Source organism: Haematobia irritans, chromosome 2 (genome assembly GCF_050003625.1).
Source record: "Haematobia irritans isolate KBUSLIRL chromosome 2, ASM5000362v1, whole genome shotgun sequence".
Taxonomy (NCBI): domain Eukaryota; kingdom Metazoa; phylum Arthropoda; class Insecta; order Diptera; family Muscidae; genus Haematobia; species Haematobia irritans.
In genome coordinates, this window is record NC_134398.1 from 4,687,097 (window position 1) to 4,713,296 (window position 26,200).

Genomic DNA, 26,200 nt, shown 5'->3' on the forward strand with positions numbered 1-26,200 from the left:
TTTTTGCGGCTAAACTCGAACTTAATGCTTACCTTAAGCGCGAAAATAATGTGATTTTCAACTCAAAAACAGAACATAGTACTGGCCTTGAGGAAGAAAAATAAGCAAAAAAAATTAATTTATGGTATCAAAAAATCCATTAGGAAACACTTTAAAATCTAAAATATGAACAAATGTTATTGGCTAAACCAATAATTACGAACATGTATGTATTTTTCTACTTTCCTCATTGGGCTATGGTTTCATTTGCTAAATTCCAGTCTAAAAAAATTAATTTATATATTCTGCAAACGCTAATCGAAAAAAAAGAAATATATATATATATATATATATATATATATATATATATATATATATATATATATATATATATATATATATATATATATATATATATATATATATATATATATATATATATATATATATATATATATATATATATATATATATATATATATATATATATATATATATATATATATATATATATATATATATATATATATATATATATATGCTTGTACTTACCACTTTACGAGTTTTATTTTGAGGTATCTTGAGGTAAAAAAACCGCTTACCAAAGGTACTTATAGCACATCACTAGAGGTTACAGAGTAAATGCTGGCTTTGTTGTACTTGCTTGTGTCCAGGAAAAATCCAAGTCCAAAAAATCCATAAAATATATTTCTTTTTGTATTAATATTCATATATTTGTTCTTTCTTTTTTGTTGTTGTATTAAATATTTTAGAGCGGCTATTTGCTACTTAAGAAAAAAATCCAAACATTTCTTAAGTACACCGGGATTGTTTGTGTTATTAATTATTATTATTTGTTTTATTCAGTTTTAACCGATTTTATTATAATGTATTTTTTGTTTGTTTTTATCCTGCTTATATGTTTTTTTTTTTGTTTTTTACATAAATAAACCTAAAAAGGTTTTTATTTTATTTAATTCACACTATAAGTAGTTTATAATGTTATGTACATACGAATGTCTTCTCTATATGGGGTTTGTTTGTTGTATAATATGTATATATATGTATGTATGTAATAATCATAATAGTTATCATGTAATAGATGAGTTAATTTTGTTTCCTTTTTTAGTATGTTTACTATGTTCCTTAATTACTTTACGCTTGTTTTCTTTTTTTTTTTTTTTGTTTGTTATGAAGAATTTAAAGGCTAATGTGGGGGGGGGTGCATTTAGTATTAGTATATAGTAGTTGTTCTTCTTGTAATAATAGGGAGATAGTAGGAAATCGCTACATGTGAATTATTAGATGGTCTCTCTTAAAACTTCTTCAACAAAAACTATTAACAAAACTAATCTTAGCGTAACATTATTTTAAAAACAAAAATTATATAATAATCAATGGAAAATATATTACAAATATATATAGAGGGAAAGAAATAGAAAAACAAAAAAAATATTTTATAAGGCAAAGGGTAAAGAAGAGCTATTAAGGAATAAATAAATAGATTATTGTGTATGCATGTATTATATACATATCAAAACTGATAAAATTGTAAAATATAAAGGTCATAACAAAATAATAAACAGGTGGGTCATTGGGTTGGTTATTATTTTCACACTATTATTGCATTAAATTGGGAGTTGTTCGTTTGCATTAGTCTAGGCATAATTTAGTTATATTACAATACAACAAATTTGTGGCAAAAAAATTAAATAAAAAATATAAGTAAAATATTTATTAATTTTTTTAAGATGTTTGGAAAATAAAAGTAGGTTAGAGTGGTCAGTTTAGGGCAATAGAATATTTTTTCTCATTAGTTTTTTTTCCAAACTTGATTTATGTTGCGCAGTTGAACTTAAACTTAATTTAGTGATTTTGTTTTGTATATTTTAAATACGAAACTACAAGTATTATAGGCTTTAAATTAATTTAACATGTTTGTTGATCTTGTTGTTGTTGTTGTTCTTACTTTCTTCCTGTTTTGTTTTTCGGTATTTTAGAAATCCAAGGTAGTTAATGTCTCTCTAGATTATTGTTACTTTCATTTGTAGTCATCAACAAATATGCCTGTTAAAGCTCTTTATTTTTTTTTTTTCTTTATTATATTTATGATTTTCTTTGTATTTAATACTTGTTGTTTCTACAGCATCAGCTTATCATGATTATGAACTGATGAAGAGATGAAATGCAGCATAACATATATGTATATTTCATATATGCTGGGGTAATTAATTAAATGATTTTACCTATAAGTTTGTTTTTTATATGTTTTGTATGCAGTAGTTATGTGTCTAAATTTGGTAGTTTGGTTCTTGCTCTGATATCTTCTACCTCAGACTTCAGGTTTTGAGCTTAGAATATAAAGAAAAAAATCAAATTTAGATCATCTTAAAATTTGAAATAACATTTTTGTGTGTTATATGAGCTGTAGAATTTGCCTAAATACCGGTATGCACATCTAGTGAATTTTTTGCCGTTCACAAGAAAATTATACTACACTCAAGGAAATTTGTTTGAAGACACTGCTGAAAAATCTGCAAAAACATCAACATGTTTAAGGGCAAAAACAATTTTTTGGTTTCCTTAAAATTCTTTGGGTAAGATTTTAAAATTAATATTTTCGTTAGACCGGTAAATTAAAAATACGTAGCAACAAATGTCGTCTATTGTTATTTGCAGATTTTTTTAAGAGGGTCTTGACCCATGTTCATGTAAATCAAGTAGTAGAACATTGTCACGAAGCGAATTTCTCTACACCCAAAGAAATTTTTGAGTAAAATTTCCTATAACAGTAAATATCTGCTGAAAGAAGGGAAAGATATTACTGTTTGCTGAAATAGCAAATATTGTCTGTTATTTTATAAAGACCTGGAATAAGCAAATAACTGTTTTTGGTTCTTAAAAATGCTTTGGGTAACATTCTAAGACCTAAATATTTTATGTTTTTTTTTTTGTTTGCTATTTAGAAAAATATAGCAGCAAATATCGACTGCTGTTTTTATCAATTTTTTATGTGCCCATCTCATCAGCATATGTCAGTGTATTCAATTAAAATTAACATTGAACCCTGGATATATGATATTAACCTTTTGACTCTAAAGAGACATGCAATAATGGCTGGTGTATGTTACGATTAATTTTTTGATTTTTTATTATTTACCAAAGTAACAGTCATTTGAGGAAATTTTCCGCATAGGACGCTTCAATAGACGCTTATTACACAAACTAAAATTGAACACATGTAGGTTACGTTAGTTGTAGGGGCAACCCCCTATTTCCGACTCGCTAGGACTATTCAGTCCATTGTGATACCATAGGCGGTCACGTTTTCTTTTATCAATGACTGCTGCCCGATTCCAACTCAATGGGGAGCATGTATGAACCGATCAATACACCCAAAGAAATTTGTTAGTAGGCACAGCAGAAAAATCTGCTGAAAAAAAGAAATCAGGTTTAGTTTGGTTAAACAAACAAATTAAACTAGCGGCTATCGTGACCCAATATATTAAGATAAGCCTTGCAATTGGCAAAAAATTTAATATTTATCAAATTAACAAAAAACAAAATGTTTGATGATCTTATTTCAGAGTTAATATCCTTAAAGAGTACATGTTCTTAAATGTACTTTTAAAACCTAAAATTTTTACAACGATTGCTGCTTTAAGCAAACTTTTTTTCTATGAGTGTATGCAAAATTAATGTTTCGGTCATTACGTTGAATTCGGCAGTGAAAGATTTAAAGTTAATGATTTAATTTTATTGTCAATAAATATAACTTGTATTCACTGTCCCCCAAATAATCGATTAAAAATAATTTAATTAGAATTTTCCTTTGGCAAAAGTTTCCCTTTGTTAGATATAAATGTTGCATTATAAAATTTCCAGCAAGATTTAGGAGAATAAATAAAGTAAATTTCTTTGAAACATAATCTTATTTACAATGCCTAAAATATTTTGTTAAATTTAATATAATTTATGTGCAATACTGGCTGCTATTCTAATCTCCATTTTCCAAAAATGTAAATAATACATTGTACACAGAATTAGAATAATATATGAAAATTTTGAAAGCCCACATTTTAAGATGTCTAGTTTGGTTTCTAAATTGAAATAAATTGAATAGAAATATTGAGAATATTTTACAACTATATGTAGAGAGAGAGAGACAAGCATGGAGGCAGATGCAGAGTGTTAAGGTAAGGAGTTTGTAGTATATATATGCATGTATACGTAATGAAAGCTTTGTAAATAGTTACAATTAAATAAAATTATTAGAGGAGCATAGGAAAAAAATACTGTCTTTGTTTTGTTAAAAAAAAAACTACTGTAGGTTGTCCAGAGTTTTTAAATGTTGTGTTTGTTTTGTAAGCGATTCGAGGATGATTTTTTTTTTTTTTTTGTTAATTTTCTTAGGTATTGTGTAAATTATTTCTTGGTTTGTTCCTTTTCGGTTTTTGTTTCTGTTTGTGTTTAACGTCATGCTTAAAAAAATAAGCATGCTTATGTATGTATAACAACAGTAGTATCCGTAGTATGTCTTAATAATTTTCTCAATTTTGCGATTACATTAAAAATCTGGTTTAAACATGAACACGTTGACGATTACCACTTCCATTGTTTTGTTTGTTTTTCCTCTTCAAGGCTTTGAGGTTTCCAAAAACACATTCGAACATCATATGGCTCATATTCGTTTGTGTTTTGATCCCACAACCGATCATTTTACGACACCACTTTTGGAAGGAGCATACAATGCCAACCATATATATACTGTACTGTACACTCGTGGCGCTGGATGACGGTGATAAATAAATGTATATGTTGCCGTAGAAAACCTAAGACTCACTAGTATTAAATAGCTGCATGTGTGTTGTAGTTGTGGCTGTTGAATGTTGAGGTGGAGAACAAGATCAGGATTTATTTAAGTGTTCATTTTCTGGCCTTCGATCGGTAGCGATTTGTAGAAGATTATTAAATTCTGTATCTAAAATTTGGCGAGCCTGTAAAGGGTAAATGACAAAACTTTAACACTCCATATATGGCAAATTTTTATGGTTTAAAAATTAAACAGTGGCACTCCGATTCTGAAAAAAAAATTGAAAAGTTTTCAATGTTCTTACCTGAGCATTTTGAGTAGGTATTTGTAAAGCCAATCCCATTGCATTAGCATCAAAACTTTCATCTAGAGCTACTAGAGCTCCATGAACTCCAGATTCTAACAAATTATTTGCATATTCCTGGAAAAATACATAATATCGTTAGCGAAAATGGTCCCTCAACAACTGACACTCGTATCTACCTTTAAACCGATACTGGAGACCCAACGTATAACGCGTTCATTACTCCAAACTATGACGTCACATAAACCATTCTCACACATTTTCCTTCTATGTTCCAATTCATTGCGATCATAATTAAGACGTTTCAAACATGAAATGCCATACTGGAGACTTGTACGATGAAAGCTATCAACCATTTTCAATTGTCCTCGTAAATCTTTTTTTGTCAAATGATCCAGCATGCGGGCATCAACTAGACACTCCATAAATGTTGTGCGATATTGGGGTAAGCCAAGACCAGGCAACCAATAATTACCTATCCACTCGTGATTCATGTCCCCTAAAGAGGTAATACCAAAAATAATTGAAATCACATTACTTATAGTTTATACATTGCAATGCTTACCAAATGCCAGTGTTGTACGTGATGTCTGCGGGGCTGAGGGTGAAGTTAATGAAACCATTTCTTGAATAGCGAGACGCAATTTCAACCTATGCAATGGATTACTAATACCTGTAAGTATTTATTTGAACGTTTATACTTGTGGTTGTGCATGACATGAAGTTCAATAATACGAACCAATTTCTCTTTGTATTTCGGTATCACTGAGAGCACTCATAATAGCTCCGCTTTTTACATTGGCTCTACATGCGGCCACATACCATGCTGGCATGCCAACCCACAATTCTAGCCAAGCTACAATTGTTGGACCGTTCCATAGGGCGAATGGTGTACCTGCTTTCATAGCCTCTCCCAATAAATCGTTTCGATAGTCATGCTCCCTGCAAACGGTGGAATTCTTAAAAGTTCTATAAAAACCAAAAACTAGTAGTTCACTTACTTCTTTTGCCTGCCGTAATCTACAGAAGATATTTTCGATCCTGGCACACTGGCTATACGTGGCATCATACCACCTGTCATACTCATTGCATCATAATTCGATTCCGTTTCACTTAAGCCCATTGATAAATTACCAATAGACATCATGCTAGGTGAGCCATCGGGCAGTGTATCCTTGCCACCCTTTACTTTATCCTTTTTACTAAAGAATCTTCCTAAACTAGATTTAATTCCTTTTTTCTTCTGTACCACTGAAGATCCGTCGCCTCGAACACCACCCGACGTGGGTGTCTGGAGCATAGACATAGAACCCATAGTATTGAAATGGCGACTTAATGACTCTTGACTACCATAACGTGAGCTTAGAGGTGAAAGACCATAACCTGAATGTGCAATCGTCATGTGACCTGAGTTATTTGCCATTTGTTGATTGGGCGATAAGCCCATAGAACGCCGCCTTAATTCTTCTTGACTGTGAGCTAAAGCTTGAGCAACGCGTTCGAGCCGCATCGAACGTGCTGTTAAAGGTGAGGCTGCGCCTCCTGAACTAGAATCGCCTGTAGTTGTTGTCATGCCATGAATATCATCGCGTGACACATCACTGGATAAAACTGGTAAATTAAGCTGTAAAAGAGGGTTAGTATTATACTACGAGGGTTACGAGGTGTAATAAATCTTCTAGACATTCTTACAGTATGGTATTTTTGCATGAATTCTCGATTAGGACTATTTGGAGTACTTCGACCACTCATTGGGGGACTTTGACGATCCATAGAACGGCCACGAGCCAATAGATTAACATGTTCCAAACTGCCGACTCGTGACTCGAGCTCTTCGGCACGGGCTTCTGTTGATTGTTTCTCCTCTTGAATTAATCTAAACAAAAAGCACAAAAAGGACTAATTAATACGCTGCTTTGAAATTTAGATAATGTCACGCAATATACCTTATTTCATTATTTATGGCATCAAGTTGCTCTTGTAGCATCATTGCTAAAGTTTGGGCGTCTGTATGACCTGTGGGTGACATCATATCGGCATCACCAAATAGGACCTGAGCTTCTTCACATTCTGCAGCTGCCACTGCAGCCGATATTTCATATGCTGCCTGCTGGGCATGGGCCTGTTGTATACTCTCCCACTCCTGCTCGGCCATGGAACGGGCAAAGTTCTCACTTTCTTCCTGTAGACGTGACTTATTGCGTCGCAATGAATGCGTATCGAAACTGGCGTGTGAAGCACTACGTGAAAATGCCTGACCTCCATCCACCACACTGCTTGGTGAAAGACTTCGAGTTAGAGCCTCTGTTTGTTGAATGTTGTAGGCTATTTCTTGTTGCAATAGTTGCCGTTTGAAGTTTTCTATTTCCAAGCGGGTCTTGGATAGTTCCTTCATAATGTCACTCTTCTCATGGTGCAATTCCTCTGCTACCTTTCGTGCTTTTTCCAATTCTTGAGTTAGAGCATTCTTTTCATCCAACGAATGCATACGTTCCTTAAGATGAACTTGCAAGCGCTCGTTAGATTCCGATAGCAGTTTGTCCACCGTTGACGACAAACGTATATTGTGATCTTCATTCATTTTAAGTCTTTGGTTTAATCTCACGACTTCTGCACTCTTCTCATCTAAATTAGCCTCCAGCCGCTGTATACGATCCTCGGCAGATCCATGACGTTCTTGAGCCTAATGGACAAAAATGCAAAAATATAAATAAAATTAGAATGAAGTCATTGGATCAATGGACTAGGTATAAAGAAATGAAAATGTTAGCGAATGTTCTTTTTTCTTTAAGAAATGGCAGTGCATTGTGGATGTATGGTTTTTGGTGCTGATACATGTTTGTTTGTATGTTTTTGAGGGGCTGTGCGTTCAGAGGAAGAAACAAATTTATTTGGAAACAAACTATTTTGTTGTATTATGTAGGATGGTATATATTCGCAACCAAGAAGTTTCGGGTTTAAATTTTTGTTTTGCTTAGGTTCTATTCACAAAAGTAAATCAAGACAATTAAGAAATTGTTAAGAAAGTTACACTCATTTGATTCCTCTTTGACACATGTGATATCGTATTCATACCTTATTTCCTACCTTTGTTAAAGCTTCCATACGTGCTTTAAGTTGTTCCTCCATGTCAGGCTGCAATTTCGCTTGCTGCGCTAATTTTTGTTCAGACAATTCCAATTTCTCTTCGATTGCACATATCTTTTCCTCGTGCAACTGCATGAGTTTGTTTTATGAATGAATGTGTGGGAGAGGATTATATTAAAAGGTACATAGTATATGGGTATTTAGTTAAATTTGGATGTGAATATGCAAATACCTTCAGTTGCGCCTCTTTGTGCCTAAGCTCCTGCTCCAATTTTTCATTTAAGTCATGTAATGATGTTGATTCACGCTGAGCATTTAAATACCGTTTCTCCAAAGTGGCAATTCGTTCCTCCTACAGATTACAGTTCATATTAGGTTTTACATTTCATCATTTTGAAAACCGGAAATATTGGCTTCCGTTAGTATATGTTACCTGGTCTTCCTTTTGTGCTACATTCTCCCTAAGATCTCTTTGCAGTTTTGAACATTGCTCCTGTGATTTCATATAGTCTTTTGTAACCTTTGCAAGACTTTCATCTATTTCATCGCATTTGTTTTTCAAAGCAGACACACGCCGCTGCCACTCGGATAGTTCAGAGGTCTATGGGTGGCCATACATTTCAATCAAATAAAGTTTCAAAAATAGCACATAGATCCAAAAAATAATACTTACTTGTTTTTCAATTATTGTCTGGAGTTCATGCGTCTTTGCTGCATATTCATTGGCAGCTGCAATTGCGGCTTCATTACTTTCACCATTGATAGTGGTCCCATTCTATATAGAAATAAATTTGAAATTAGTAGGTGCTATATGAATATATATACCTATAATTGAATAGTTGTTGTTTTCTTCAAATTAACTTATGACGATTTCGATTGGGAAAAAAGGTGCAACATTCTCGAAATTGATTGCAAGATATCAAGGACACTGTCATAGATTTTGGATACTTTATACCTCACAATATTATAAATTAATAATAACTTTAGAATTACACTATCATTTGGCCGAAATGTCAATTAGGGAAATAGTAGTGTAACACCAAGGCAACATATTTTTTGCGAATCGAAAACGCCCTTAGTAGAAATGTTATTCTTAAAATTAGAGAATTTTTCCACAATATGTCCGAAAAACAAAAAAATCCTACATATTTCCCACCCAAATATTAAGTGCTATACAACTTCTAAAAGTTTCGTATAATTCTGATGCGAATTATACGATCTGGCAGTTTTTATATTCTACACGACTTAATTATAGGGTATTATAAGTATTACTTGCTTATCCTAAAGGGTGGTTATTTTGATGTTATTTTGCTATTCAAGGAAAATTTCAAAATTCGTCGTCATACAATTTCATTTGAAATTAATTAATTTGATAAACGCACCCAAAAATATATTTTTTATTGTTTCGATTTGGTCAAAATCGTACGTCTCATTTCTTCTTGGTTTAAAGAGTAAATAGGCTGGTGTTAACACAACGCAGTACAATAAACCCTTTGTGAGTATTCTAATCCTCGAATTAAATTGCAAAATTAATTCCCTCACTAAATTTTTTTTTCTGTTAAATATTGGCCCTTTGGTCTTACTATATTACTGTGTGAAATAAATGAAATGAAACGAAATTTCTTCGAGTGTACACTTACCTTTTCACTAATACCATTTTCCGCACTACCCTCACGTGTGGCTTGAATAGCACCCGACTTGTATTGTTGAAGCTGCAACAGTGATCATGATTGTAATCCAAAACATAAAACTAAGACAATTCAGTCCACATACCTCCTCTTTCACACTATTCAGTTCAGCTTCCAACGCATTATTACGTTCCAATGATACCCGTAGGCGTTCACGCACTTTCTCATCAAGAGCTTTATGATGCTCGAATAGACTTTTGAGTGCTTTCAAAACTTCCACTTCACTGGAGACACCACTTTGAGCAGCTGCTTGTCTTTTCACCACAGTCATTCGCAAAGAACGTTCGTGCCGTGAAACTAAACACTCCAAATGCTCCAATAGAAGCTATAAACACATTGGGAAAATGGTGCACATATAACAAATATAGAACTATTGAGTTATTTTCAACTATATACCCTTGTATTATTGCGTTCGGCTTTAAGTTCGCCGATTTCCTCATCACGTTCTAAGAGTGTTTCACGGGCCTGTGTAAGTTCTTTGGTTAATGTTGCAAATTCCTGGGATAAGGATAATACCAATGTATAAATTAAGAATAAGAAATGGGAATTAAATTAGTTATTGACATACCTGTGGCAAATTTGCGTTTATTTGGCGTTGTAAACTATCTCGCTCCTTTTCGATGTCATGGAGCTTCTGTTCCGTTTCACTTAAACGTTCTTGAGCCTCCCGCAGGCTGTCCATTAGCTTATCACGCTCATCAAGCATAGATACCATCAACTGCTCAAAGTTAGCATCTTCACCACTGAACTGTGAGGATCTCTGGGAGATGCTATCCTCCGATATAGTAGGCATCACGTCGCACATCATATTCCACATTTTATGTATACCGCATTCAAGAGGAAAACTTTAACCATATAAAATATGAACTACATTTAATTTATATTTTTATTAATTTATATTCATAATTCATCATTTTTTTGGTTCAAAATAAAATTGGGCATTGTCGTTCCTAACAACATGGGCGTAGTTGCAGAAAGGAATTTCTAAACGCCAACGCCAACCTACATTTACAACGAAAGAAAACACCTTCATACGGCAAAATAACACTTAAGACTTCCTGTGCAAGAAGCTGCTTCAAAAACCCGATTATCTGACCTGGAGTTAGCATTGCAGCGTTTTCATTTGAATTAATTCATTCATAGGCTTAATACATGAGATTTTTTTTTCATTCGCAAAAATTGACATATGCAACTCCTTCTTCTTGCTTTTTCACGATGTGTCTATACACTAACAAACTACGACGATTATCATCCCATTTCACACATATCTTTTTCGATTATTTGGTATACACCGACTTACTTATTTTTGCTTTATACACGCAATTAATTCACATTTGTATTTAGTTTTTAATAATTGATTTAGTTATTTGAACAATCATTAAGAAAGTTTAAAAAATTGCCTAATCTAAACTTTTCTTCCGAGTAATGAAGAGACTGTGGAGCCGACCGCTTTTTTCGGTAGCGGCGGTAGACTGAATTCTAATTCGCATCGCCGATTGTACGCCGTACTGAATTGATGAACGACGTTGAGATTAAGCGGACCTTACACGGTCGGATAACACTACGACAGAGGTTCGCCTATTTGTTGTGTGTTTGTTCAAGTTTTGCCCTTATTACACGGCACGAACAAATATGATGACAACATGAAAAAATAAAGAGAGCCATGAACATAAACAATGAAAATATGGTTGAAACCATTTGTTACTAAAAACATGGAAGAAAGCAATAGAAATCCGGGAATATGTGGTAATACAACGATTTCTGAAGTAATCTGAACATGTAATAAATTACAAATTACTTAACGATTTTCAAAATACTTGTCGCCTAGTTTCCATTGGATGGAAGTGTATTTTTTTTTAAGTATTTGCCATAATTCTGGTTTAGACTTATATTTTTCTTAAATGTCCATCCAGAATTGGCGAACTATCATTATTTCATTGCAGAAATGCCTATTTTTTGTGTGAAAATAAATTTGTTTTTGATAATGCGCTTTACAGACTATCAGTTATTCCGGACGGAATATCGGTGTTTGTAAGGAGTCTTATGCGCTTTACAGATTATCAGTTATTCCGGACGACAGTACTCGTGTCGAACAAATCCCATATATTGTGCACATTATAAGTTAAGTCCGAAGGTATAATCGATACTGCTGCATGTTTATAGGATCGATAACACATTTACCGATTATTTAGTCATCGCCGACAAGTCGTATCGATGCGACACACTGCAAGATTCTTATAGTCTGTAAAGCGCATTACAGTGTGTCGGATCGATATGACTTGTCGGCGATGACTAAATAATCGGTAAATGCGTTATCGATCCCATAAACATGCAGCAGTATCGATTATGCCATCGAACTTAACTTATATTGTGCACAATATATGGGATATGTTCGACACGAGCACTGTCGTCCGGAATAACTTATAATCTGTAAATAAATAAAAAAAAAGAATGGTCCCGTTATATTTATATATTAATATTAAATATAAATGTGTGTTATTAAAGATTTACAGTCAGAAAAGATCGTTGACAATCAGAAAATAACACGGAGACCACCACCGTCGCCACCACCACACCACAGTCAGAAAATAACACTGCGAAACAGATCACCACCGCCGCCACCACCACACCACAGTCAGAAAATAAAGTGGCGTATCAAAAAATTATTGTCCCTTAAAAAACAACCCACTGGTAATTTTGCAGGTGAGACAATAAATCACTTATTCATTTTTTGTACATAAAAAATATATACACACAAGAATGAACTATCTCGCACGAAAATTGAACTAAATTTTACTCCACATTTTGAGATTTCCACAAAGCGTTGTTAAAACCAGGAAATTTTAATAAAAATAAGTATAGCGTTATTTTTAAAACGGAAAAATTTTATTTTTATAGAAAATTGTGTCAAAATTGTATATCTATAAAAAATTGTGTCAAAATGTTATTTCTATAGAAACTTTTGTCAAAATTGCATTTCTATATAATATTTTATTTCTATAGAAAAATTGGTTAAAATTTTATTTTGATAAAAATTTTGTTAAAAGGTTATTTTTATAGAAACAAAAAAGTATTTCTATAGAAAATTTTGTCAAAATTGTATTTCTACAGAAAATTTTGTAAAAATTTTATTTCTATAGCAAATTTTGCCAAAATTGTATTTCTATAGAAATTTTTTTTCAATACTCTATATATCGGAACATATGAAATACCTTTTTTTCTAATTTCTTTCATTTTTTTAAGAAATGAGTCTGAAGAAAATAGCGATTTTCAAGGTTTTAATGAACGCCCGAAGCCTTTGAAGCTTCTAAAGCAAGTAAGTAAAACACAACACTCATTTTTTAAAAATGAGTATTTCATTTCCTTATTGTACCCTCCGCCATAGGATGGGGGTATATTAACTTTGTCATTCCGTTTGTAACACATCGAAATATTGCTCTAAGACCCCATAAAGTATATATATTCTGGGTCGTGGTGAAATTCTAAGTCGATCTGAGCATGTCCGTCCGTCCGTCCGTCTGTTGAAATCACACTAATGCGCTTTACAGATTATCAGTTATTCCGGACGGAATGTCGGTGTTTGTAAAGAATCTTACAGTGTGTCGGATCGATACGACTTGTCGGCGATGCCTTCGGACTTAACTTATAATGTGCACATTATATGGGATATGTTCGACACGAGCACTGTCGTCCGGAAAAACTGATGGTCTGTAAAGCGCATAACTGCCGAACGAAACAAGCTATCGACTTGAAACTTGGCACAAGTAGTTGTTATTGATGTAGGTCGGATGGTATTGCAAATGGGCCATATCGAATCACTTTTACGTATAGCCCCCATATAAAAAAATTTGGCTTGCCGATCCTCTAAGAGAAGCAAATTTCATCCGATCCGGTTGAAATTTGGTACATGGTGTTAGTATATGGTCTCTAACAATGACGCAAAAATTGCTCTACATCGGTTCATAATTATATATAGCCCCCATATAAACCGATCCCCCGATTTGGCTTGCGGAGCCTCTAAGAGAAGCAAATTTCATTCGAGCCGGCTGAAATTTTGTACATGGTGTTAGTATATGGTCTTTAATGACCATGCAAAAATTGGTCCACATCGGTCTATAATTATATATAGCCCCCATATAAACCGACCCCCCAGATTTGACCTCCGGAGCCTCTTGGGGGAGCAAAATTCATCCGATTCGTTTGAAATTTGGTACGTGATGTTAAAATATGATATTTAACAACCATGCCAAGAGTGGTCCATATCAGTCCATAATCATATATAGCCCCCATATAAACCGATCCCGAGATTTGGTTTTGGAGCCACTTGGAGGAGCAAATTTCATCCGAGTCAGTTGGAATTTGGTACATTGTGCTAGTATATGACCGTTAACAACCGTGCCTAACTATGTCCATATCGGTCTATAGTTATATATAGCCCTCAGACAAATAGATCCCCAATCACACAAAAATTGGTCCATATCAAGTTTATAATTGTATATAGCCCACATATAAGCGACCCCCATATATCAATTTTGGCTCTCTACGTACCGTGCAAAAGTCCATATGGATTCGTAATTATTTGTAGACTTACCTATACTTACCATTTTTGTCTAATATATACCACGTATGGACTAACTCACAATTTAGAAAACGATGTTAAGAAGTGTTAAAATACCACAACCCAAGTAATTCAATTGTGGATGACCGTCTTTCGTAGAAGTTTCTACGCAATCTATGGTGAAGGTTACATAAGATTCGGCCTGGCCGAACTTACGGCCGTATATACTTGTTAAAATTACATATTTTTTTTAAAGACGATGACGAGGGCACGTATAAAACTTCAAAAACAAGTAATGCGCTTTACAGACCATCAGTTATTCCGGACGACAGTGCTCGTGTCGAACATATCCCATATATTGTGCACAATATCAGTTAAGTCCGAATGCATAATTGATACGTTTATGGGATCGATAACACATTCACCGATTATTTAGTCATCGCCGCCAAGTCGTATCGATCCCACACACTGTTACAGACTATCAGTTATTCCGACATTCCGTCCGATACTGATAGTCTGTAAAGCGCATAAGTAAAACACAATACTCATTTCATTTCTTATTAAAATTACATATTTTTTACATTTTTTTAAAGCCGATGACGAAGACCACGATTATTTTGAGCCAGGGTCATCTTCAAAAAAAAATTTTGGACTTCGTAATGCGCTTTACAGACTATCAGTTATTCCGGACGGAATGTCGGTGTTTGTAAAGAATCTTACAGTGTGTCGGATCGATACGACTTGTCGGCGATGACTAAATAATCGGTAAATGTGTTATCGATCCCATAAACATGCAGCAGTATCGATTATGCCGTCGGACTTAATTTATAATGTGCACAATATATGGGATATGTTCGACACGAGCACTGTCGTCCGGAATAACTGATAGTCTGTAAAGCGCATAAGTCGTCATGTTCAAAATATTTATTTTTATGCGTTTTTTAATGTTTTTATTAGTTTCTTTACGCAACAGACCAACAGACGAAATAATAGAAATAATGACGAAATAATCGGTAAATGTGTTATCGATCCCTTAAACATTCAGCAATATCGATTATGCCTTCGGACTTAACTTATAATGTGGCCAATGTATGGGATATGTTCGACACGAGCACAGTCGTCCGGATAACTTTATAGTCTGCACGGTCCATTATGCGCCGTGCTGGTGTTGAACAAATCCCAGATATTGGCCACACTATAAGTTATGCTCGAAGATATAATCGATACTTGATAATGGGATGTATAACACAGTTATCGATATTTTACCTACCTCCGTCAATTCTTAGGTTCGACCACATTGTAAGATTCTTTACAAAAACAGACATTCCGTCCGGGTATACTTATAGACGTTAATAAGAAACCCGGATAAAAAATGACATCAGTGGAGCAAAAAGGAGAACCGGTTCCATAATATGAAAATCGTTTGGAATTAGGGAACCACGAATGTAAAACTGTGTATCGATTTTTGTTGTCAAATGTCAATAGCTCTTCTTTATTATACACATATAATATTACAATTACAATATTAAAGAACATATTAAGTCCATTATAGTATTACAAAAAATTGTAAAAAATGGGGTAAGTAAAGAACAAGGGCGGATGCACATTTTCTTGGAATTTTATTTGTTGGAACGGTTAGCATTCATTGAAATAGACGAGCCGATGAAAAGTTATGGGAGTAGCTGAAAAAGCCATCAAGTATATAAATATATTAAGTGAAGTGGCTCTACTTGCAAATATTAACCTGAATTTTTAATTCTAACCCCATAAGCGGCAGATAATGAATGAAGTGCATGTGTCTTTAATTAGATTTTCTCCAAAGTCTGTTAATTATAGAGGATGTGTTAAGTGTCCCTAAGGGCACATCGTATATGAATAGCATTTTTAATGACTACACATAACATCGGGGTTAGGGAAAGGTTCTTGGGATAAAATCAACTTTAAGCCTAAACTTTTTATTTTTATGTCCCCGTCCTTTTTGTTTCCACTTGCAGCGAACAACCAATATTCAGTTGTCAGGCGCATGTCTTCCACATTGATCCGAAGACTAAGCGTACATGGATTACAGCGAGTATGAAAGCGGTTAATGTTAGTTTTTTCTATGACTCTTCGCGTAATCTGTATCGCATTATTAGTGTGGAAGGTCCAAAGGCGGTAATAAATTCTACAATAACTCCAAACATGACTTTTACCCAGACGTCCCAGAAATTTGGCCAGTGGAGTGATGTGAGAGCTAATACAGTATATGGATTGGGATTTGCTTCGGAAGCTGAACTAACAAAGGTACTTCATTCATATATCATTTGATGAGACTTTCATTACTAGTTTGCAATATTTTCAGTTCGTCGAGAAATTCCAAGAGGTAAAAGAAGCCACAAAAAATGCCTTAAAATCGGCTAATGGTAGGTCTTTTTCATTATTCTTTCTAATGCAATTCTAAAAAGTATTAACTCTTCTACTTTCAGGGTCTACTGCTGTGACCCCTACAACCTCAGCCAATACATCGCCTATAAGCTCGCGGACAGCAGCAATGCAACAGAATGACAATGCTGCTATGGTAGACCCCCATTCGGTGGAGCCACCAAACATGTCAAATACCAATACCCAAAATGCAAATCCAGATAGTCCATCACACAAACTTTTGTCAACAGCTGCTGACACGAAGTCCGAACATGTGACATCCGCCCCCTCTCCCGCTCCCATGGTTAATGTAAGTGCAGGCGGTGGCAGTGGGGGTAGTGTTGTTGGCATGCACACCGGAGGTGGTGGTGCAGCAACTAGTGAACAACAATTGAAATATGAAAACGAACGTCTGAAAATGGCCTTAGCTCAAAGGTAAGAGCAAACCCATTAGAAATTATAGTAAACATGCCATATGAGAAAATATTTTTTTGGTTTATTATTCGTAGCTGTGCTAATGCTAAGAAATGGGAAATAGAATTGGCTACGCTGAAAAACAACAACTTACGTTTGACTAGTGCGTTACAGGTACTTTCATCTTTCTTACAATCGTATTTTGTTTTGGAATAACGAATTGTTTTCACTTCATATAGGAATCCACTGCCAATGTTGACGAATGGAAACGACAACTGCACACATATAAGGAAGAAAATATACGACTAAAACGAGAAATTGATTTGATGCGTGCTGGGGCTCCTGTACCCAATTCAGTTGTGGGAGGGGCCAGTAGCGAACTGGTCGAAGAATTGAGACGCGAATTGGCCGTTCTGAAAGCGCGTAATGAAACGTTACAAAACGAGCTTAGAAATCAAGAACTCGAATTGTCCACTGCGAATATGAATTTAAGAGAAAAATGCAATGATCAAACGGTAAGATTCTTCTGAAAATTTTTATGAATGTACTAGCTGGAGGTTTTCACCAAATTATTTATATTCATATATTAATAACTTTTTATTTCATAGATGTCCAAAATGAGCGAACTGAATATATTATTTGCTAAACATTTGTCCGAGTTATTTGCGGTACAGAAAGATATGGAGAATGTAATACATCCTCCTAAAAGCACTTGAGATACAGATTCTTCAACAACTAGCTACTACAAAAAGGTAAATATATAATATTTTAATTTACAAATTTTTTGAATTAATTTTCAAAATATTTCTAGATATCTGAAGAAAATGCTGTTTCAATACGTAATTATTTAAAACCTACATCTGGCTTAACTGGTTTAGCAGATACGGAAAGTACATTATCAAATATCACATCCATACAATCTCAGTTACAATCCTTATACGAAACATGCCCAGAACCGACTATGAGAATCTATCAGAGTCTTCAAAATACAGCTGTGGTCACAGCTACCAGTGATAAAGTATCAAATTTACAAAAAGCTTTAGACAAGCATACGCTTCTGTTGCAACAGCAAAGGACTACAACTACTGCTACAAATATTTCGTCTCAAGCAGCAACTTATTTAGTTTCATCTGGTGTCGGAGGAGCAGCGGCACCTGGCTCGGGAAAAACAGCAACAATATTGGTTTCCAAATCGAAGACCAAAACCGGTTTACCTTTGCTGCTTAAAAATTCCATTAATAATTAACGAACCGGACTATGTTCGAAATTTATAAAAATTGTTTGTTTTATACAGAAGCGCTATAGTTTGAATATATAAATTTGTGTCTTTCGTTTGGAAAAATTCTACAATAATAGTACCCTGACAAATCCTAACAACAACAGTTTTCCCCCAGGACAAAAATTAGTCCAATTTAGGCTTCGTGGATTTACCATGCGATGGGTCTTTAGAAGCAGACACAACATTGTGCAATATTTTGTATTTTTACGTTTTCAATTTTGCGATCGAATAACACTGTCACTGACATCACAGTATTTAAATTATTTATAATTATCTTCCTTAATATATCCAACGAATATTATGTATTTTAATTTTATTTAAATTACGTTTATACGTTTTTTATGTGAAAAAGAAACTGATTGCAAAACATAAAAAGAAAAAAAATATACGTTATTGTGTATTAAGTATAATTGATCGAATCTTATAGTATAAAAACTAGCAAATACTAATCAAAAAACAAAACAAATATCAATTCAAAAATTAAATTGAAATGCATAGAATTTTTGAGTTCATTTGACAAAAAAAAAAAACAAGATATTAAATATGTTAAAAGAGTTCGGCGGTCACCGTGGTGCTCTCCTCCTTCTTTATATCGAGTCATATTTTTAAGTAATTTATACCAAAATTATCTTCATCCATCATCTCTCGAAATTTAGAAATTGAAAATACTCAAATGAAACAGTAAGCGACAAATCCAAATTAATTCACTCAGCCCTCCACTCTAGTGACTGGAAGGGTATAAATCAACTGAGAAGATCTAAAGACAAGAAGAAAAAATCTCCTTGAATGATAGAACCTTACGACGACGAATATAAAAAGTAATACAATTAATAATAATAGCAACTAAAATTAATATTTATACATTGAAATAATTTATAAACACACCAGAATAATATATAGTGGTACTTGAACGTATTCTATATAATCAACCAATAATCATTTGGAATGAACTGTCAAAATCATCGTCAAGCAACTAAAAACAATATATATAAACGCAAAAAGTAATAATAAATAATAATACTTATAATAATGGAAATTATGATTATTATTAAAAAACTGTTAAGTTTTTATTTATAACTAAAATTTGAAAATGAACAATGGAAATGCAAATTTAAGCTAATAACGAATAAAACAAATCACAATAATCAATAATATGATTTTACATTTATGTATGGAAAGTAATGAGTCCACAACATATGTAATTGATAATTGGGACATTTCAAGACTCAAAATGAATTTTGTTTACCGGCTTCTATAGAAAATAACCCTAAAAGTATATAGATAGGAAAGTAACATACGTCAATGGCCTATATACGATATTAGGAAAATAAATACGAAATTAAAATTCGCCATTTGTCATTGTATTTTCGTACACTCAGAAGAACTATTCAAAGATTTTTTTAGGTAACACGAAAGTCCTTAAAAATTTAAAAAAAAAATTCAAGCTCTAAATTTTGTTCACATAGAGGACATATATTCATATTTTTTTCAATTGAAGTTTTAATAGAATTCGAAACAACATTCAATTAAAAATTTGATTGAAAAAGAAAATGACTAATCAAACAAAAATCTAGACGAACGAACATTTAATGAACAATCATCAATAAATTAATTTTAATTGTAATAATTTCAAGTTTTTAATTGAAAATATTTATCAATTTTTTTGTGCGAACTCGTATTTTTGGTTGTTGTATGAATTTTAAATTTATTTTATGTTCCTGCGTGTACGTCAAACATATGAAAATAATTGTTGGTGAAGACTGCATTTATGAGATTTCTTTTGTATCAGTGCTTAATTATCAGATTACTCATTTAAGACATTCAATAATTGTTACTAAACAGTGTTATAATTTTCTTTTGTAATAAATTCCAATCTTGAAATATAAATCTCATACAAAATATAAATGGCCTGTAGTAATTTATCATTTGTGAAAATATTGGAATCTCTAGAATTTGTACTGTTTAAATTTGAGACTAGAGTTAGTCGGTGGAAAGTTGTACTATTTTGACACTCATAACTAAAATTGATATATCGATCGATAATTTCGAAGACGATCGTTATTTTATAGAATATAACTAATTTATTTATGACTATTTATTTCATATTTAAAAACGAATTAAAGTATAATAATAAAAAACAATGCACTTTATTTGGAGTTTTTGTTTGGGTATCTTGACAAGGGATTTTAAACGAACAAGGATTTACATAATTCATCTTTGGACTCATTTGTCCAAGAAGTATTATCATGGGGAGCCATGAAGTTGATAAGTTTATTGTGCACCACATAGCTGAAAAAATACAATAAAAAATAAAAGAGTATGAGTATGTATCCATGCGAGAAACGGTAGATCAGTCAAGCAAGCAAAATAAAAAAGCAATTTTCTTCTATGGGTAACATTTTAAACTTTAAAAGAATGCAAATTAACCGACTTTCCCCTTTGAGTGTAAGGACTTAAGGCTAATATCCTAAATTATGTTTAAAACTAATCCAATATATAAGAGAATGAAGTGAAAATTTACATGTTAACTATGCATATCCCTCAAGCTAGATTTTATAGGATTAATTGGTTTAAACAGGTTAATTCATCTTAGATGTTTTTTACTAACTCATTCTAATAAGAGTTTCTCATATTAATTTATATATCGATTTCTGTGTCCTTTTACTTACCGTAGTTTTCTGCCTTTACTAGCTCTTGTATCGACTTTCTTTTTCATTTTCTGTCTAAGCTTTTGTAGTTCCAAATATTGTTTTGTAACTTCACTCATATTGCCAGAGCTATTTGCTTTGTACTCTATTAACTCTCTTAGTTGTTGGTGATAGAAATCACTATCATCATAAATATTAGCATTCAATTTATTCTCAATATCTTCATTAGGTTGGTTTTCGGTCTCTTGCTCTGATTTTAATTGTTGACTATTTTTCAATTGTTGTGATTTTTGTATAAGCATTGATTTATTCATTAGTGTGTTATCTATCTTTTTGATGATGTCGTATTCTTCTATGGTTTTTTTCTTTGCTCCTGCTCCAGGTTGTAACAGTTTAGTGCGATCGTCCCACTTCAAGAGAACACTATTACGGTAAGGTCGGAAACTATCGAAACGATCTTGCATATAGCTATTAATCTGCTTCAACGGAGGCTCATCGTCATCACCGCAATTCTTCAAAAATGGCGAAGGTCTTTTGAGTGTAGTTTTCATATTTTTATTTATCTCTGAGAATTGTCCGAATAGGGCATTTTGAAGGTTTACCAGACTGTGTAGAAGATTTACGGTTTGATTCTCAACTTCTTTGATTGTTTCTCGGTTCTTATTTTGACTTGTTTTCAGTTCCTTGAGCTCATTTGGTTCGGGTAGTTGATTTGCTTGCGAGAGTATCTTTTGAGATTTGATACGCATTTCGAGAAACCTTTCCCAAAGTTGTAATTGGTTTTGTACGCATAGGCCCTTTTGTATTTCAGCATCACGATTGACCTTACTAATAACGGCTCCTATTGTTTGTGAATTTTTGATTTTTGAAAGTATATATTTGTCAAATTCTAGGGAGTGATTTAAACACAAACACAAACTTACCTTCCTCATCGTCTAAATCATCGTCATCGACTTCATCCTCACCATCATCATTTTCCTCCGAATCATCGTCTTCCTCATTATCATCATCGTCGTCTTCTCCAACATCGTTGTCTTCCTCATCAACATCATCTTCCACATCACTGTCTTCATTGTCATTTTCTCCTTCTTCGTCTTGGTCCTGAAAATATATTTATTATCATTATGCTATTATCTGTTTTTAACCCTATGTAATTTTTAGCCATACTTCACTCTCATCAGAATCCATTGGTCCCTGTTTATTTCCATGTATTTTCCTTAAGGCCTTTCCGAAATCTTTTAAATCCTCATCATTGTCATCCGACGATTCTTGGCTTGTTCCATGAAGATCTTCATGCAATTCCTTTCGTGAAGATATTTTCCCTTTATATTTGATGCTTTGCTCGGAAAGCAGCTTAACATTGTGTTTCCTGAACTCTGTTGTCCTTGCCTCTGGTATTTGATATTCATCTTCATCGAAATCAACAACACGGGGAGTGGCTTCTATTTCAGACTCGCTATCATCACTATGATCTTGTTGTGTTATAAGTTCTGCTACTTTTTCAGCAACTGTCTTCTGTTTATTCCTTTGTTTCATATTTTTTTTTTAATTTTTAATAAATAACAAAACAAACGTGCTTACAGGAAAATAACAAGAAATAATGTCAATTGAAAGCGTTCCATCGTCACCGTCACCGCAACCCGAATACGGTCTATCATTGACGTTCTAAATGATTACGTAGACGTATCATACGTCACGTATGGGGTGGAGCGTTTCCCCTATTTGAAGCGCTTTTATTTGTACTTCATTTGTAATGCGCTAATGCGTCTTATGCGCTTTACAGACTATTAATTATTCCGGACGGAATGTCGGTGTTTGTAAAGAATCTTACAGTGTGTCAGATCGTTACGACTTGTCGGCGATGACTAAATAATCGGTAAATGTGTTATCGATCCCACAAACATGCAGCAGTATCGATTATGCCTTCGGATTTAACTTATAATGTGCACAATATATGGGATATGTTCGACACGAGCACTGTCGTCCGGAATAACTGATAGTGTGTAAAGCGCATTACAGACTATTCGTTGATGACTAAATAATCGGTAAATGTGTTATCGATCCCATAAACATGCAGCAGTATTGATTATGCCCTCCAACTTAACTTATAATGTAGCCAATATGTGGGATATGCTCGACACGGCCACTGTCGTCCGTATAAATTTATAGTCTGTACAGTGCATAAGTTGGTGTTATTAGTCTTGTCTGCTATTATTGTACTGTATTCAAACACTGTGTAAATTCATCCCTGTAAACACAAGGGTTGGAAAAATGCTAATATTCAACACGTTTTCAAATGTGTGTTCAAAGAATTTACTTAGAATCGTATTCTCATAAAAAAAGGCATTCTCAAAAGTATTGTTACGTTTTTATATTGAGGCGTGTTTAATAACCCGATAATTAAAACACAGTCCTTTTCAAATAACGACAATCTACAATTTATTAGTTTAACTGATGGCTTCACTTATTTGCTCTACGATGTGTACTGTATAAACTTTAGCTTACGACTGACTTGACTGCACCCTCCGCCAGGGGCTTATATACCGTGATTTGACGATTTCGAAAATTCTGGATAGTCTGGCCTACAACCATCTAGAACTATCTGGTTACAATTTATCTAACACCACATATTCAACTGGTTATCTTCATTGCCTACAGCCATCTGGAATATTCTTTCGGCGTTATTTTACAGGTGATATGGCACACATACTTTTAGGCTTATGCTAATAATCTAGTGCATTCTACTAGATTAGGTAGATGTCGTGCAGGCATAAAACAAAAGGCGTTACTTTTACAATGAACGATTGGAAACACAAAAGATGTTTAAGAAAGTACTAGAAAATAAAGAAATGACTCTAACAAATTATGACGTAATTTTATCGTTACAATTTGAAATTTAAATTAACGTAAACTAATTTAAATAAACTTAAATCTAGAAATATCACATTCGTAACACTGCCTCCCACTTAAGCCTGTTCGTCCCGAATAGGCACAGAACCCGTTCCGTATGGAGCCAAACGTTCCAGGTGAACGACTTTCATCTTTGACCTTGGGCTGTCGTCTTTTTGAATGCGGTATACAACATCATTGATCTTCTTGATGACTTTATATGGGCCTTCCCACTGTGTTTGTAGTTTAGGACATAATCCTTTCTTTCGTTGCGGGTTGAATAGCAGAACCAGTTGTCCTTCACTAAAGCCTTCAGTGTTTGCTGCACGATCATATCTGGCCTTCATTCTGTTGCTAACCATTTTTATTTTGTTTCGCACTGATTCGTGAACTTTACCAAATGTGTTACTGGTTTCTTCCATGGCGAGCTCATTGGGTGTAGCGCCAAATATCAAATCTCCGGGCAACTTCAATTCCGTTCCGAATAGGACCTTGGCCGGTGTTCGTGACGTAGAATCATGTATGGCTGATCTATACGACAGCAAAAACTTTGGTATATGATCGTCCCAGTCTCGTTGGCCGTTATCCACCACCTTTCGAAGATGTTCTTCCAGAGTGCGATTAAACCTTTCTACCATGCCATCAGACTGCGGATGCAATGGCGTAGTCCTTGTTTTCTTGATACCAAGGGAGTCACACATCTCTTTGAATATGGCCGATTCAAAATTTCTTCCTTGGTCTGAGTGTATCTCGGTCGGCACACCGTAGCGACATATCCAGTTCTTGTCGACTACATCTACAATCGTCTTCGCCTCTTGGTTAGGAATGGCATAAACTTCTGGCCACTTGCTGAAGTAGTCCATGACCACAAGGACATATCGATTTCCAGAATCACTTACTGGGAAAGGCCCTGCAACGTCCATTGCTATTCTTTCAAAAGGCGCTCCTGGCCTATACTCTTGCATAAGACCTCTACTTTTTCGTCTTGGCCCTTTCGCCTTTATGCACTTCTCACAATTTGCCACCCATTCAGCAATTGATTTCTGGCATCCAACCCAGTAGAATCGTTGCTTCACTTTCTCGGCTGTTTTGGTTATTCCTAAGTGACCTCCACTAGGTCCATTGTGGAATTCCGTCAAAACATCCTTTACCTTGGAATCTGGCACGATTATCAAGTTGCGGCTATTCTTGCCATCTTCACTTTCCCACTTACGTTGTAGGGTTCCGTTGACCAGACATAGACTGTCCCATTGAGCCCAGTATGATTTCATAAGTGGGCTTTCGGCTGCGATGTCTTTCTTACTGGGTTTCTTATCTTCTTCTTTCGCCGAAATAATTTTGCTCAAAATGAGATCTTTACGCTGTTCTGTTGGCCAGTCCACTCCAGATTCGACGTGCAACAGCCTGATATCCACGATTTCTTCCTTATGTTCAGCTTTCGAGCAGTGTTTGCACTCGACATTACAAGGTCGACGTGACAAGGCGTCCGCGTTGCCGTTTTTGCCACCTTTTCTATGTTCGATGCTGAAATCATAGCTTTGGAGTCTTTCTATCCAACGTGCCAGCTGAGCTTCCGGATTCTTGAATTGAAGCAACCATCGTAGAGCTGAATGGTCAGTTCTTAGCAAGAAATTCTGTCCATACAAGTATTTGTGGTAATGCTTCACGCTTTCTATGACAGCAAGCAGCTCTCTTCTTGTTACGCAATAGTTCTTCTCGGGCTTGGATAACGTTCGGCTAAAATATCCGATGACCTTTTCTTTACCTTCAATCTGTTGAGATAGTACACCACCAATTCCGTACGCACTAGCATCTGTATCCAAAACAAATTTTTCGCCAGGAATTGGATACGCCAGAACAGGAGTTGAACATAAAAGTTCTTTTAGATGATGAAATGACTGTTCCTGTTCTTCACTCCACTGGAACTTCGTACCTTTTTGCGTTAATTTATGGAGGCTTGCGGCGATGCTAGCGAAGTTTGGTACGAAACGCCTGTAGTATGTGCATAAACCAAGGAAGCTGCGCAACTCGTGGAGATTCCGTGGACGTGGCCAATCTTTTACTGCTTGAATTTTGTCTTCATCGGTGGATATGCCCTCTGCTGTAACATGATGACCCAGGTACTTAACTTCTCGCTGGAA

General features: G+C 34.3%; 3 protein-coding genes across 4 annotated transcripts; 1 reads left to right on the forward strand and 2 right to left on the reverse strand.

The window, feature by feature from the left end:
• Positions 1-807: 807 nt before the first annotated feature.
• Liprin-alpha (PTPRF interacting protein alpha) lies at positions 808-11,332 on the reverse strand. 2 transcript variants are annotated; one of them, XM_075293171.1, is made up of 17 exons: positions 11,172-11,332; positions 10,440-10,716; positions 10,268-10,369; positions 9,957-10,196; positions 9,824-9,895; positions 8,857-8,958; positions 8,617-8,784; positions 8,416-8,535; positions 8,184-8,312; positions 7,043-7,779; positions 6,789-6,972; positions 6,098-6,720; positions 5,836-6,038; positions 5,662-5,769; positions 5,276-5,595; positions 5,097-5,213; positions 808-4,976 (listed from the first exon to the last, which is right to left on the reverse strand). In XM_075293171.1, the coding sequence occupies exons 2-17, from the start codon at positions 10,686-10,688 to the stop codon at positions 4,887-4,889; spliced, it is 3,564 nt and encodes a 1,187-aa protein (XP_075149286.1). In that variant the 5' UTR covers positions 10,689-10,716; positions 11,172-11,332; the 3' UTR covers positions 808-4,886. The 2 variants fall into 2 exon arrangements, with proteins under 2 accessions (XP_075149286.1, XP_075149285.1); XM_075293170.1 differs by having other exon boundaries at positions 8,172-8,312.
• A 4,519-nt stretch (positions 11,333-15,851) lies between these two features.
• On the forward strand, positions 15,852-20,672 carry homer (protein). The gene is made up of 8 exons (XM_075293174.1): positions 15,852-16,007; positions 16,424-16,712; positions 16,771-16,831; positions 16,895-17,264; positions 17,339-17,417; positions 17,483-17,758; positions 17,852-17,995; positions 18,055-20,672. Exons 1-7 carry the CDS (start codon positions 16,003-16,005, stop codon positions 17,957-17,959), a joined length of 1,188 nt encoding a protein of 395 aa, XP_075149289.1. The 5' UTR covers positions 15,852-16,002; the 3' UTR covers positions 17,960-17,995; positions 18,055-20,672.
• Aatf (Apoptosis antagonizing transcription factor) lies at positions 20,646-22,778 on the reverse strand. Its single transcript, XM_075293173.1, has 4 exons — positions 22,338-22,778; positions 22,094-22,271; positions 21,192-22,011; positions 20,646-20,811 (listed from the first exon to the last, which is right to left on the reverse strand). The coding sequence occupies exons 1-4, from the start codon at positions 22,704-22,706 to the stop codon at positions 20,709-20,711; spliced, it is 1,470 nt and encodes a 489-aa protein (XP_075149288.1). The 5' UTR covers positions 22,707-22,778; the 3' UTR covers positions 20,646-20,708.
• Positions 22,779-26,200: the final 3,422 nt, after the last annotated feature.

Excerpts from the sequence above, each read along its gene's own strand:
- Liprin-alpha (XM_075293170.1), bottom strand. The coding sequence starts at position 10,688 with ATGTGGAATATGATGTGCGACGTGATGCCTACTATATCGGAGGATAGC. Across the intron at positions 8,785-8,856 it reads AGACAATAATTGAAAAACAA|ACCTCTGAACTATCCGAGTG; the intron begins GTAAGTATTATT and ends GGCCACCCATAG. Across the intron at positions 6,039-6,097 it reads GATTACGGCAGGCAAAAGAA|GGAGCATGACTATCGAAACG; the intron begins GTAAGTGAACTA and ends CACCGTTTGCAG.
- homer (XM_075293174.1), top strand. Across the intron at positions 17,265-17,338 it reads AAAATGGCCTTAGCTCAAAG|CTGTGCTAATGCTAAGAAAT; the intron begins GTAAGAGCAAAC and ends TATTATTCGTAG. Across the intron at positions 17,418-17,482 it reads GTTTGACTAGTGCGTTACAG|GAATCCACTGCCAATGTTGA; the intron begins GTACTTTCATCT and ends CACTTCATATAG.
- Aatf (XM_075293173.1), bottom strand. The coding sequence starts at position 22,706 with ATGAAACAAAGGAATAAACAGAAGACAGTTGCTGAAAAAGTAGCAGAA. Across the intron at positions 22,272-22,337 it reads TGGATTCTGATGAGAGTGAA|GACCAAGACGAAGAAGGAGA; the intron begins GTATGGCTAAAA and ends ATATATTTTCAG. Across the intron at positions 22,012-22,093 it reads TGATTTAGACGATGAGGAAG|GAGCCGTTATTAGTAAGGTC; the intron begins GTAAGTTTGTGT and ends CACAAACAATAG.